Source organism: Aotus nancymaae, unplaced genomic scaffold, assembly GCF_030222135.1.
Source record: "Aotus nancymaae isolate 86718 unplaced genomic scaffold, 86718_ANA_hifiasm-v0.15.2.pri h1tg000002l, whole genome shotgun sequence".
NCBI classification, from domain to species: Eukaryota; Metazoa; Chordata; class Mammalia; order Primates; family Aotidae; genus Aotus; species Aotus nancymaae.
In genome coordinates, this window is record NW_026988413.1 from 52,688,506 (window position 1) to 52,701,142 (window position 12,637).

Genomic DNA, 12,637 nt, shown 5'->3' on the forward strand with positions numbered 1-12,637 from the left:
CAAACTCCTGACTTTGTGATCCACCCGCCTCAGCCTCCCCATGTGCTGGGATTACAGGCATTAGCCACCCTGCCTGGCTTGAAAAGCGTTTTAAAATACTGTTAAAATTATAATGTTTCTATTCTCACTTGCCTCATTTGGAGTGCAGAGGAAACAGAAACCATTGTTTTAGCATTCCCTCCAAAGAAATGTGAAGGATTGGCTGGGTGCAGTGGCTCACACCTGTAATCTCAGCACTTTGGGAGGCTGAGGTAGGTGGATCTCTTGAGGTCAGGAGTCAAGACCAGCCTGGCCAACATGGAGAAACCCCATCTCTACTAAAAATACAACAATTAGCCTGGTGTGGTGGCACATGCCTATACTCCCAGCTATTTGGGAGGCTGAGGCGGGAGGATCACCTGAACCCAGGAGGTGGAGGTTGCAGTGAGCAGAGATCACACCACTGCATTCCAGCCTAGGTAATAGAGTAAGACTTCATCTCAGGGGAGGAAAAAAAAGTGAAGGATTTTAAGTTTTGGAGTAAGTACCAGAGGAGTTCATTTTCTTCCTGATTGTAGCATTGCTTCTGGTTTATAGAGTTTTACTTCACCATTAAGATCACATCATTATCATCATGGGTAGTATATTTGTGCAGCACATTTCCTTAAAATGTTTTCTTTTAAATATGTCAAAAACCTCATAGCACTGCCCTCTCCCCTCTTTTTACATCTAGTAACTTCATTCAAGGTAGAATGCTTGGGTTTTCCTGATTGCAAAACTGATTTCCTCAAGCCTCTCACCTTGGGATAGTCAGGGTCGTTTTGTCTTTCCAGATTCTCTCAGGCCTCTTCTGTGTTCGCAAGATCACCTCTCTCTTCTCTCCCCAACCTCAATTTAAAAATTATACTCCAGGATGGTCATGGTGGCTCATGCCTGTAATCCCACACTTTGGGAAGTTGAGGCGGGTGGATCACCTGAGGTCAGGAGTTCAAGACCAGCCTGACCAACATGGTGAAATCCCGTCTCTACTAAAAATACAAAAATTAGCTGGGCGTGGTGGCAGGTGCCTATAATCCCAGCTACTGGGGAGACTGAGGCAGGAGAATTGCTTGAACCAGGAAAGCAGAGGTTGCAGTGAGCCGAGATCGCGCCATTGCACTCCAGGCTGAGCAACAAAAGTAAAACTCCATCTCAAAAAAAAAAAAATTATATTCTATTTCATCTTTCATGTAATTCCTGCTTATGAAAATGACACTAATTTGAGTTTTGCCTCTCCTAGTCCAGAACTTTGAACAGTTCTTCTGGTAAATATGCTCTCAGCTTTTAGGCCTATAGGACAGAATTAGAAAAATATATATTAAGTGATTTTAAAATCACTGGTACTATGTATATTTTAATAATTAATTTGGGCCAGGTGCAGTAGCTTACGCCTGCAATCCCAGCACTTTGGGAGGCCAAGGTTGGTAGATCTTTTGAGGCCAGGAGTTAGAGACTAGCCTGGCCAACCTGGTAAAACCTCATCTCTACTAAAACTACAAAAATTAGCCAGGCATGGTGGCATACACCGTAATCCCAGCTACTCAGGAGGCTGAGGCATGAGAATTGCTTGAACTCAGGAGTTGGACATTGCAGTGAGCCAAGATTGTGCCACTGTGTCACCAGCCTGGGTGACAGCAAGACTCTATGTCAAAAAAAAAAAATTACTTTGTCTGTGATAGGGCCATTGACTGAAACAAATGAAAAATGTAATTTCATTTGAAATTAAAAAATGAGTTTAGTTAATGAGCTTGCCTTTGCAGTTAGATATATCAAGAAAAAGAGATCAGACAAATGTCCACAAATATCAAGAAAAGACTGGCAACATAAAGGCCTGTTGTCAACCTAAAATAATCAGAAGTATCAGAATCTAATATAAAGAGAATTTATTCAAGTGCAGAGTTTGAGGATTGCCCATCTGGAAACACAAGTTCCAATGGAATGGAGTCAGAGTTCTGAAGTAGGGAAGTTTTAGATTTTATACAGATAGAGACAGGAGTTTGTAGCAGAATTACAACGTTTTTCATATAGGGTTGGCACATAGTTACAGCAATTTGGTTATAGGCAGTGTTTCTTTTTGGGGAGGGTACATTGGAGAAGGTGTAATAGTTCTGGGTTTTCTGTCATATGGTTTAAGCGTAAGCAGGACACCAAAGGGAAAGTTCATCTCTAACAAGGGTTGTTAATTACGAATCTTTAATCATTGTATAGAACAGGAAAAATAAGAAAGTGAGCTAATCTGTAATCTGAGAAACAGAAATTTTAACCATCTTTGACTCAGATCACAGTCACTTTTTCCTCCAGGCTTCGAGTGTTTTGGAGATTCCAACAGCTTTTAGATTCTGTTTATTTTCATATTGTTTATTTTGTGCCATTGGCAGTGTTTGAGGGTCTCTTAAAATTAAATGGTACTTGAAAGAGAGAACCATGTTAATTATTAGCCCAGAAAATAAGAAACATAGAAGCTTTTTAACAAAAAAAAAAAAAAAAAAACTTCTCCAGACACAATACAGTTCTGCTGTATAAATCATCCATAATAAATATTAAGGACTAACAGTTAAATGAGGAACTATTACAGACCTTTGGCCAAGTCATTATATTTTACTTTTACAGAGAAAGAAACAGCCTTAGGTTAAGTCAACCAGTTGGTAAATAGCAAGACCTAGATCTGGCTCCAAGATTGTTGAAGCAGGGAGGCCTGATTTTTTTTTTTTCCGCATAAGAGCAGGAGGTGAATATTTTGCTGACTGTGAAGTCCCTGTGTCAAGCTGTGTGAATGGCTGCTATTGACCACTCTTTCCTCCCTACTGAGAGTTCTGGCCTCTGGAAAGGCATCAGGATCTCCTGGTCGATCCATGATGCCAGCTGGGGAGCCTCTATGGTCATTGGGGAGCCATTGCACGTTTTTGGTAAGGGCATGTGTGACACAATGTGATGACTGCCCATAGGTTGTCTCCAGTGGGATGTCCCCCCAGGTACCTGCAACACCGCAGGACTATGAGTGGGCTCCTCTTTCTGGGGCCCCTGTATCAGGAAGACCACCACTATCCTCTCAGTTCCCCAAGGATGGAAACTCGAGTCATCCTGAAGTATTTCCTCTTTCCTCCCACATGTGTCACCTTCTCCTGTCCCTGCTGCCACTTCCTAGCTGTTCTTAAAAATTGTCTCCTTCTATCTCCCTTGCTTCAGCCTTAGATCAGATTATATTCATTTCTTGCCCAGATTACAGCTGTACCCTCTTACCTGGTCTTCCAGCCTGACCCCAGTTTCTCTTCAAAGGCGTGCCACAGAATCTTTCTAAATTACAAATCCAGTGCTGGTCTGGTTTTCAGGATATGACTCCTCCATGTAGCCTCGTGTGGCCTCCGCACCCTCCTGACCTGTAACCCCAGACTCTTCTTGTGTGTCTAACTCCCACAGTGGGCAGTGAGTTCTTTGGGATCTTCCAGCACTCCGTGTGCTCCCACGCCCCCAAGCCTTTGCACGTGCTGTACCTTTGACTCCAAAGGCCCTTCCCCTGCTTTTCCTTCCTCTTGCTCAGGCCACAAAATTTGGCCCAGGCGTTGCAGTCTTTGGTTAGGTTTTGTCTTCGGCGTGTTCTCCTGGTCCTTGTGTAAGCCCTGGTCTCTTTTTGTCTCCTTGACTTATACAAAACCTCTGGGGGTAGTTTTGTTGCTATAAGGCGAGAGTGAAATCGTATCAGCATTTCATAAACCAGGATTCTTTTTTTGACTACACCTGTTTAGGACAAAGAATAAGTGCTTTCTTGTTTGAATTAGAGATTTTTTTTTTAAAATTTAAGTTCTGGGGTACATGTGCAGATTGTGCAGGTTTGTTACATAGGTATACACGTGCCATGGTGGTTTGCTGCACCCATCAACCCGTCGTCTACATTAGGTATTTCTCCTAATGCTGTCCCCTATCCAGCTCCCCACCTCCCGAGATACTAATAACTACAGTTGTGGTCTATTTCTATTCCAGTTTCAGGTTCTTCCATTTCCTGTATTTAGTTTCTTGTCTTTCAAAGGAAATTGTTTTAACTGACATTTTGTTCAGTGCCTTCTCTCCTACTTTTTGTAGCTGCCATAATACTTTTTTGTTTTGTTTGTTTTTATTTTGTTTGTTTGTTTGTTTGTTTTTTGAGATGGAGTCTCAATCTGTCGCCCAGGCTGGAGTGCAGTGGTGTGATCTCGGCTCGTTGCAACCTCTGTCTCTCAAGTTCAAGCAGTTCTCCTACCTCAGCCTCCCAAGTAGCTGGGATTATAGGTGTGTACCAGCACGCCCAGCTAATTTTTGTATTTTTAGTAGAGAGGGGTGTCACCATGTTGGCTAGGCTGGTCTCAGGTGATCCACCTGCCTCGACCTCCCAAATTGCTGGGATTACAGGCGTGAGCCACCTTGTCTAGCTACTTTTTTCTTTTTTTTTAATGAAAGTTTATTCTTAAATGTACAACAGGCTCCAAGACCATACTTCATTCTAGCTATGGATGGCAAAAGATATTATGGCAGGGAATACAGATGTAAACAGGAATGGAACCCAGGGTCACCATTGCCTCAAGCACAAAGAACTGCTGGTTTTTTGCTGGATTTCTTAATACCACCTGTGACCAGGGACCCTTCCCTATCACTTCTGGCCCCTGGAGTTTCTTCTACTCCTCTTTTTGTTTCTACTTGAAAGCCTTATCCTTGTCCCTCTCCTTGGCCACTCCCTGAGCCATTTTAGGAGCTTCTTAACACCTGTGAGCCATGTAAGCACACTGTCCCTGCTGTCTCAGCTCTCTTACCCTCCGGTCATAATCCTTTTTTGCTTTTACTTTTTGCATGTACTTGTTTTTTTCTTTTTGTTCTTGATTTTTTGACAACAGGGCAAGATCAAATATGGGTTTTTAAAATTTAGTTGTTATTATTTTGGTGTAGTTGCTTGTATAAGTGCTTTCTTGTTAACCATGCCTTAGAGAACTAGAATATTTATTTTCTGCTCATTTACATTCTTTATGAATAAGTTTACGGGGTTCATTAGTATGTTAACTTCAGCATCTTGTATATAATTAACATAGAAAAAGCCTTTATCCTTATTTTACCGAAAGCATCAAATAAGATCAACAGAGTGAGACCCTGTCAAAAACATTAAAATTTGCCATTTTAACCAAGTGTACAGTTCAGTGGTATTAAGTATATTCACATTGTTAAGACATTCACTCTCTAGAACTTTTCGTCTTGCAGAACTAAAACTCTATACCCCCTGCATGACATATCCCCAGTTTTTAAAAAATGTGGTATGTTATAGGTATGCTTTCATGTCAGTAAATGTGGTTATACAATATTTAATCAGGTTGTTGTTGGTGGTAGTTGTTTTGCATTGGAGTCTCACTCTGTCAGCCAGGCTAGAGTACACTGGCGTGATTTTGGCTCACTGCAACCTCCCCAGGGTTCAAGCAATTCTCCTGCCTCAGCCTCCCAAGTACCTGACTACAGGTACCTGCCACCATGCCCAGCTAATTTTTGTATTTTTAGTAGAGATGGGGTTATATCATATTGGCCAGGCTGGTCTCAAACTCCTGACCTTGTGATCCTTCCACCTCAACCCCCTGAAGTGCTAGGATTACAGGCATGAGCCACTCCTCCTGGCCTTAATCAGTTTTTTGAAAGGGGTGATACATACACATCAAACAAGCTTCAAATGATACAACTATGGTATTGAATGAGAACAGCAAATTTTCCACCTCCATCCCTAGCCACCACTTCTAGACTCTATGCTAGAGGTAACCACCTTTCCCAATTTCTTGTCAATGTTTCTACGTATTGTTCAATTTATGTACCCAGGCTTCATTGCTCTTTTTTTTTTTTTTTTTTTTTAATAGAGATGGGGTTTCACCATGTTGGCCAGGCTGGTCTCGAACTCCTGACCTCAGGTGATCCGCCCACCTCTGCCTCCCAAAGTGCTGGGATTACAGGCGTGAGCCACCAAGCCCAGCCAAGCTTCATTGTTCTTAATATTTTGCTAATATGAAAGTATTGTGGTCAGACACGGTGGCTCACACCTATATTCCCAACACTTTGGGAGGCCAGAGTGAGAGCATCGCCTGAGCACAGGAGTTCAAGACCAGCCTGAACAATACAGTGAGACCTAGTCTCTACAAAAAAAATAAAGATAAAAAAATCTAGCCAGGCATGGTGGCATGCGCCTGTAGTCCCACCTGCTGGGGAGGGTGAGGCAGGAGGATTGCTTGAGCCCTGGAGATGGAGTTTGCAGTGAGCTATGATCATGCCACTGTACTCCAGCCTGGATGAAAGAGCCAGACCTTGTCACTGAAAAAAAGAAAAAAGTACAGAGATGAATATCCTTAGAGCTAAAACTTTGAGCACTTTCTTAATTATTTTCTTAAGATAAATCCCTAAAAGTAGTATTACTGGCTCAAAGAGCATACATATTTTTAAGGCTTGTGATGCACACTGTCAAATTCCATGCAGAAGTATTGTGCCGGTTTTCTACATCACAAAAAGTATATGCCAGCATCAGGAAGAATTATTTCTATAAATGGTTTTTAGGATCCTATGAACAGCATTAACTGTGCCTTTCTCTGCTAAAACAACTTTTCTTTTTTTTTTTTTTCTAAGACCGTCTCTCACTCTGTCACCCAGGCTGGAGTGCAGTGACATAATCTCGGCTCACTGCAACCTCTGTTTCCTGCGTTGAAGCGATTCCCCTGCCTCAGCCTTCTAAGTAGCTGGGACTATAGGTGCCTGTCACCACGCCCAACTAATTTTTAGTAGAGACGGGGTTTCACCATGTTGGCCAACTCCTGTTGTCTTGAACTCCTGATCTCAAATGATCTGCCTGCCTCAACCTCCCAAAGTGCTGGGATTACATGTGTGAACCACTGCGCCCGGCCTGAAACCAGCTTCTATGTAGGTGATTGTTACTTTCTACTCTTTCCTCTTCCCTAACAGGTTTTCTTAAATGTTTTCTTGGAGCCTTAAAGATGGAGATGACAGAAATGACTGGTGTGTCGCTGAAACGTGGGGCCGTTGTTGTCGAAGATAATGACAGTGGGGTCCCAGCTGAGGAGACAAAAAAACAGAAGTTCTCGGAATGCAATCTAACCAAAGGTCAAGATGGGCTACAAAATGACTTTCTGTCCATCAGTGAAGACGTGCCTGGGCCTCCTGACACTGTCAGTGCCGGGAAAGGTGGAGAGAATTCTGAGGCTCAGTTGGAAGATGAGGAAGAGGAGGAGGAAGATGGACTTTCAGAGGAGTGTGAGGAGGAGGAGGAATCAGAGAGTTTTGCAGACATGATGAAGCATGGACTCACTGAGGCTGACGTAGGCATCACCAAGTTTGTGAGTTCTCATCAAGGGTTCTCAGGAATCTTAAAAGAAAGGTACGTTTAGTTTATGTATAAAGTTATTTTGATTGATTAGGTTCCTTCTTTATAAAGAAATCAGTTTTATATTCTTCCATTTAGCTTTCTATCTCCAAGGATTGTTTATACTCCTGGTCAAAAGGAATAGGATGAAGGAAACCTGCTTGAATAAATACATAGCCTTGGATTTTAAAATTTAAATTAATTTTTTTCCCTTTTTTGAGAGAAGGTCTCACTCTGTCACCCAGGATGGCATGCAGTGGCAACATCATGGCTCAAATAAATTCATTGGCTGGTTGTGGTGGCTCACGCCTGTTACCCCAGCACTTTGGGTGGCTGAGGCAGGAGGATTTGGGATCAGGACTTTGAGACCAGCCTGGCCAACATGGTGAAACCACACCTCTACTGAAAATACAAAAGTTAGCCGGGCATAGTGTCAAGTGCCTGTAATCCCAACTACTCGGAGGGTGAGGCAAGAAAATCACTTGAACCTGGGAGGTGGAGCTTGTGTGAACGGAGATCGCACCACTGCATTCCAGCCTGCCCAACAGAGTGAGACTTCATCTCAAAGAATAAATAAGTAAATTCATTTAAATGGTTTCAGGCGTTCTCCTGAGTTTGTTTTATAATCTTAAACTCTTTTTTTCACTTGAATGTGCCACAGCTGTGGTAGAATAAGGTAGTCTTTGGAGCCAGGTAGATCCCAGTGTAAATCTAGTTCTCTTAGTAGTTACTTAGCTTCTCTGAACCTCAGCGTCCTCATTTAAAAAATGGATCAGGCCGGTATAGTGGCTCATGCCTGCAATCCCAGCACTTTGGGAGGCTGAGGCAGGCAGATCACTTGAGATCAGGAGTTCAAGACCAGCCTGGCCAACATAGCAAAACCCTATCTCTACTAAAAATACAAAAATTAGCTGGGCATGGTGGGCAGAGCAAGACTCTGTCTCAAAAAATAATAAAAATAAAATAAAATAGAATGGGCGCAGCACACCTATAATCCAGCACTTTGGGAGGCCGAAGTGGGCAGATCACCTGAGGTAGGGAGTTTGAGACCAGCCTGACCAACATGGAGAATCCCTGTCTCTACTAAAAATAGCAAAAAATTAGCCAGGTGTGGTGGCACATGCCTGTAATCCCAGCTACTCGGAGGCAGAGGTAGGAGAATCTCTTGAACCCTGGAGGCAGAGGTTGCAGTGAGCTGAGATTGCACCTTTACAATCCAGCCTGGGCAGCAAGAACGAAACTCCATCTGAAAAAAATAAAATAAAGCCAGGCGCAGTGGCTCACGCCTGTAATCCCAGCACTTTGGGAGACCGAGGCAGGCGGATCACCTGAGGTTGGGAGTTCGAGACCAACCTGACCAACATGGAGAAACCTTGTCTCTACTAAAAGTACAAAAATTAGCCAGGCATGGTGGCGCACGCCTGTACTCCCAGCTACTCGGGAGGCTGAGGCAGGAGAATCGTTTGAATCCGGGAGGCAGAGGTTGCGGTGAATCGAGATCATGCCATCGCACTCCAGCCTGGGCAACAAGAGCAAAACTCCCATCTCAATATAAATAAATAAATATAAAATAAAATAGATTATATACCACATTGGGGTTGTTGAGGATTTTGAATAATGCCTGTAAAATATTTAACATAAAGGTAAGCTTCAGGCTAGTTCAAGTAGACTCACTGGGTTCTGATTCAATTACTGTATATTATATTTTATGGCTTAATTTAGTGGGAGCTGTCTGAATAGTTATAGGGTAATGTTAATAAGCTTTTGTTTTTTGTGTTTCTCTGGAAAAATATTTTAGAAGCTAAGAGGGTCTTTTCTTAAATTACCATATGAAACTTGAGCCAAGGTGTGGCTAAGCATTCATTAAAAAAACAGAAAAGGCCAGGTGCAGTGTCTCACACCTGTAATCCTAGCACTTTGAGAGGCTGAGTTGGGCAGATTGCTTGAGGTCAGTAGTTCAAGACCAGCCTGGCCAAAATGGTGAAACCCCATCTCTACTAAAAATAGAAAAAGTAGCGGGGCATGGTGGCACATGCCTGTAATCCCAGCAACTCAGGAGGCTAAGACAGGAGAATCACTTGAACCCAGGAGGCAGAGGTTGCAGTGAGCCAAGATTGTATCATTGTACTCCAGCCTGGGTGACAGAGCAAGACTCCATCTCAAAAAAAAAATGCCTCCATCTCAAAAAAAAAATAACTCCATGTGATTTTACACTGACGATTTTTTAAAATTCCTTGTTCTGCACAAGAGTAAGGCTTACTATTGATGAACTTTATCCTAAAATTAATAGAAAACAGAGTGTTAATTATCTGAAAGTTTATGTTTTCTTTTCATCAGGTACTCTGACTTCGTTGTTCATGAAATAGGAAAAGATGGACGGATCAGCCATTTGAATGACTTGTCCATTCCAGTGGATGAGGAGGTAGAAGTAGCTCTTTAGCAAATGTCACCTTCTGTATAAAAATAGCATTTCCTAGAGATACAGAAATACAGAGCTTTAATAAACTTGAATTCTGTGTATGATTCACCGAGTTCTCATGGTTGTTTTAAAGGACCCTTCAGAAGATATATTTACAGTTTTGACAGCTGAAGAAAAGCAGCAATTGGAAGAGCTCCAGCTCTTCAAAAATAAGGAAACCAGTGTTGCCATTGAGGTAAATAATGCAGAAATATTTGGAAAGGTTTTTAGGGTTTTGGTTTCTTTTTGGGTTGATGTTAAGTGTTTATGGAAAAAATTACAATGGTTAACAAAAGGGTGACATTGCTTTATTGGATCTAACAAGGGTATTACACTAAAAAAAATTTTTAATGGGACAGATAGCTAGTATCCCAGATAAACTGTATCCTGCCAAAAGTTATATTTTTGTTTAAAAACATTTTTATTTGGATACAGTGCTATGTGGCTGTAGTCCTAACTACTCTGGAGGCTGAAGCCAGAGGATCTCTTGAGCCCAGGAGTTGAAGACTAGCCTGGACAATATAGTGAGACCCCATCTCTGAAAAAGAATTTCAGGGACCACAAATTAATGAAGACGTTTGTTGTTTAGAATCACAGAGTAACTGTTATACCATGGGTCTGTTTCTTTGCAGGCATGCATCACCATACCTGGCTAATTTTTTACTTTTAGTAGAGACATAGTTTCACCATGTTGGTCAAGCTGGTCTCGAACTCTGAACCTCAGGTGATCTGCCCACGATGGGTCTGTTTTAACAGGACCACCATTTGCTGCCTGTCAGGTCTGTGACCCAGGTCAGGTTCTGGCTTCGGCAGTTTCTTGGTCTCAGCTGGGGCTCTGGGAAGGGGAGGAAATGGGGAAAGGAAGTAGGGGAGCATTTATTTGCTCATCCTGGTTTGATTCTGCTATTGAAGAAAAGGAGAGCTCAGCTACTGAGTAGAATAGTAAATGTCTGTTAAAGCTTTTGTTGAGTGGGCGCAATGCCTCACACCTGTAATCCCAGCACTTGGGGAGGCCAAGGTGGGCAGATCACTTCAGGTCAGGAGTTTGAGACCAGCCTGGCCAACATGGCAAAACCCCATCTCTACTAAAAATGCAAAAAAAATTGGCTGGGTATTGTGGTGTGGGCCTGTAATCCCTGCTGCTTGGGAGGCTGAGGCAAGAGAATCACATGAACCCAGGAGACAGAGGTCGCAGTGAGCTAAGATCGTACCATTGCACTCCAGCCTGGGTGACAGAGCAAGATTCTATATCAAAAAAAAAAATTATGTTAAATTAATTTTGTACCACATTTTAGTGAACTATGGGTTTTTTGGTTATCTGAAATTCCCCCTTCCATCACTCCTAGTTAATACATTTACTGCAGCTTTTTAGAATTCATTATCTGCCCCTTTTCTCCCTCCGCACCTGAACTTGCCAAAAGTGTGTGGTATTACAATGTTAGAGATCTTCAATTACTGACAAAATCTTTAGATGAAATCTTTAGCAATGCCAGGAAGAAAATTCCTTGCAGGTTTTTAGAGCAATCCAGAATAATGGTTCAGATTTCCTTTGCTTTTACAATGCAGAGGTTTATCTTAGGCTTATAATATGTATTTTCATATACATGTGGTAAAATTTACTATCGTCTTAAAAACTGATGTTTTCCCATCTACCCAAAGTCCTTACCTTTAAAAAGTGTAAACTATGAGCAAGTTTCCTCATTTGTAAAATGAAGATAAAAGACTTTCTGAGTTTTCGAGGTCTAACTATGTATTCATATATACAAACTACGATTCTCATTCCTATCAGGAATTTCAGATCTAGACTCACTTTTTGCTATGAAGAATTGGTTTACATGTAATTGTAATGTAGTTTGGTGGGACCTTTTTCATGTTTTATTTTGTTGAAGTATCATCAAGTTTAGCCAGTAGCAGCTGCAGTATATCTTGATGTTTTCATCTTGCAGGTTACAACCCATTAATGGATCATGAAATCAGTTTAGCAGTGGTTGATCTCAACTAGCATTTTTAAAAAACAGAATAAAGTAAAGGCTGGGCACAGTGGCTGCTGCGTGGAATTCAGCACTTGGGGAAGCCAGGGTGGGCACATCGATTGAGTTCAGGAGATTGAGACCAGCCTGGGCAACATGGTGAAACACTATTTCTACAAAACATAAAAAAAAAATTAGGTGGGCATGATGGCAGGTGCCTGTAGTCCCAGCTACTCGAGAGGCTGAGGTGGGAGGATGGTTAAGCCCAGGAGGCAGAGGTTGCAGTGAGCCAGGGTCTCGCCACTACACTCTAGCCTGGGCGACAGAGCGAGACCCTGTCTCAAAAATACATATAATATAATAAAATAGAAGATATTTGTGCATTGCAAATAGTATGAATATTGTATTGTGATTTTTTTTCGATTCTTAAAATGAAGCATATACACACACATTTGTGGTTATATTGAGTAAAGAGGGAAAATGTCTCAGTATGAGATGCACTCACAAACTGAAAACATCATGTAACCAGTGAGTTTACATTATGTCGATTCTTTACAGTGAACCCATGTGCTAGAACCTCATAAAATAATTTAGAATAGAACTCAATAGGAAGCAGCTGTAGGTTGGATTGTTCAAAGGGATCGCGTTTCTGATATACCAAAAGGCCTGATTTTGCTTGCATTTTCATGCAGAAGTCCTGAGGTGTCTGTCCAGCAGAGACCCCGAGAGGGAGTATCTGGGTTGGTGGCCCCGGGTTCAATAGTCTGGATTTCAAATCTAGCTCTACCACCTTCCAGTGATATAACCATAGACACAGTTCCTCAC

At 42.0% G+C, this 12,637-nt stretch overlaps 1 protein-coding gene across 3 annotated transcripts in view; it reads left to right on the top strand.

The window, feature by feature from the left end:
* The window catches only part of PUS7 (pseudouridine synthase 7), a 63,306-nt gene that overhangs the window by 3,998 nt on the left and 46,671 nt on the right, over nucleotides 1-12,637 (top strand). For all 3 annotated transcript variants that reach the window (XM_064374649.1, XM_021673120.2, XM_021673126.2), the window contains 3 exons: nucleotides 6,967-7,399; nucleotides 9,722-9,806; nucleotides 9,937-10,038. In XM_064374649.1, coding sequence (XP_064230719.1) covers nucleotides 6,999-7,399; nucleotides 9,722-9,806; nucleotides 9,937-10,038 — 588 coding nt within the window. In that variant the 5' untranslated portion in view covers nucleotides 6,967-6,998. Of the gene's footprint in view, nucleotides 1-6,966; nucleotides 7,400-9,721; nucleotides 9,807-9,936; nucleotides 10,039-12,637 lie in introns of those variants that run through there.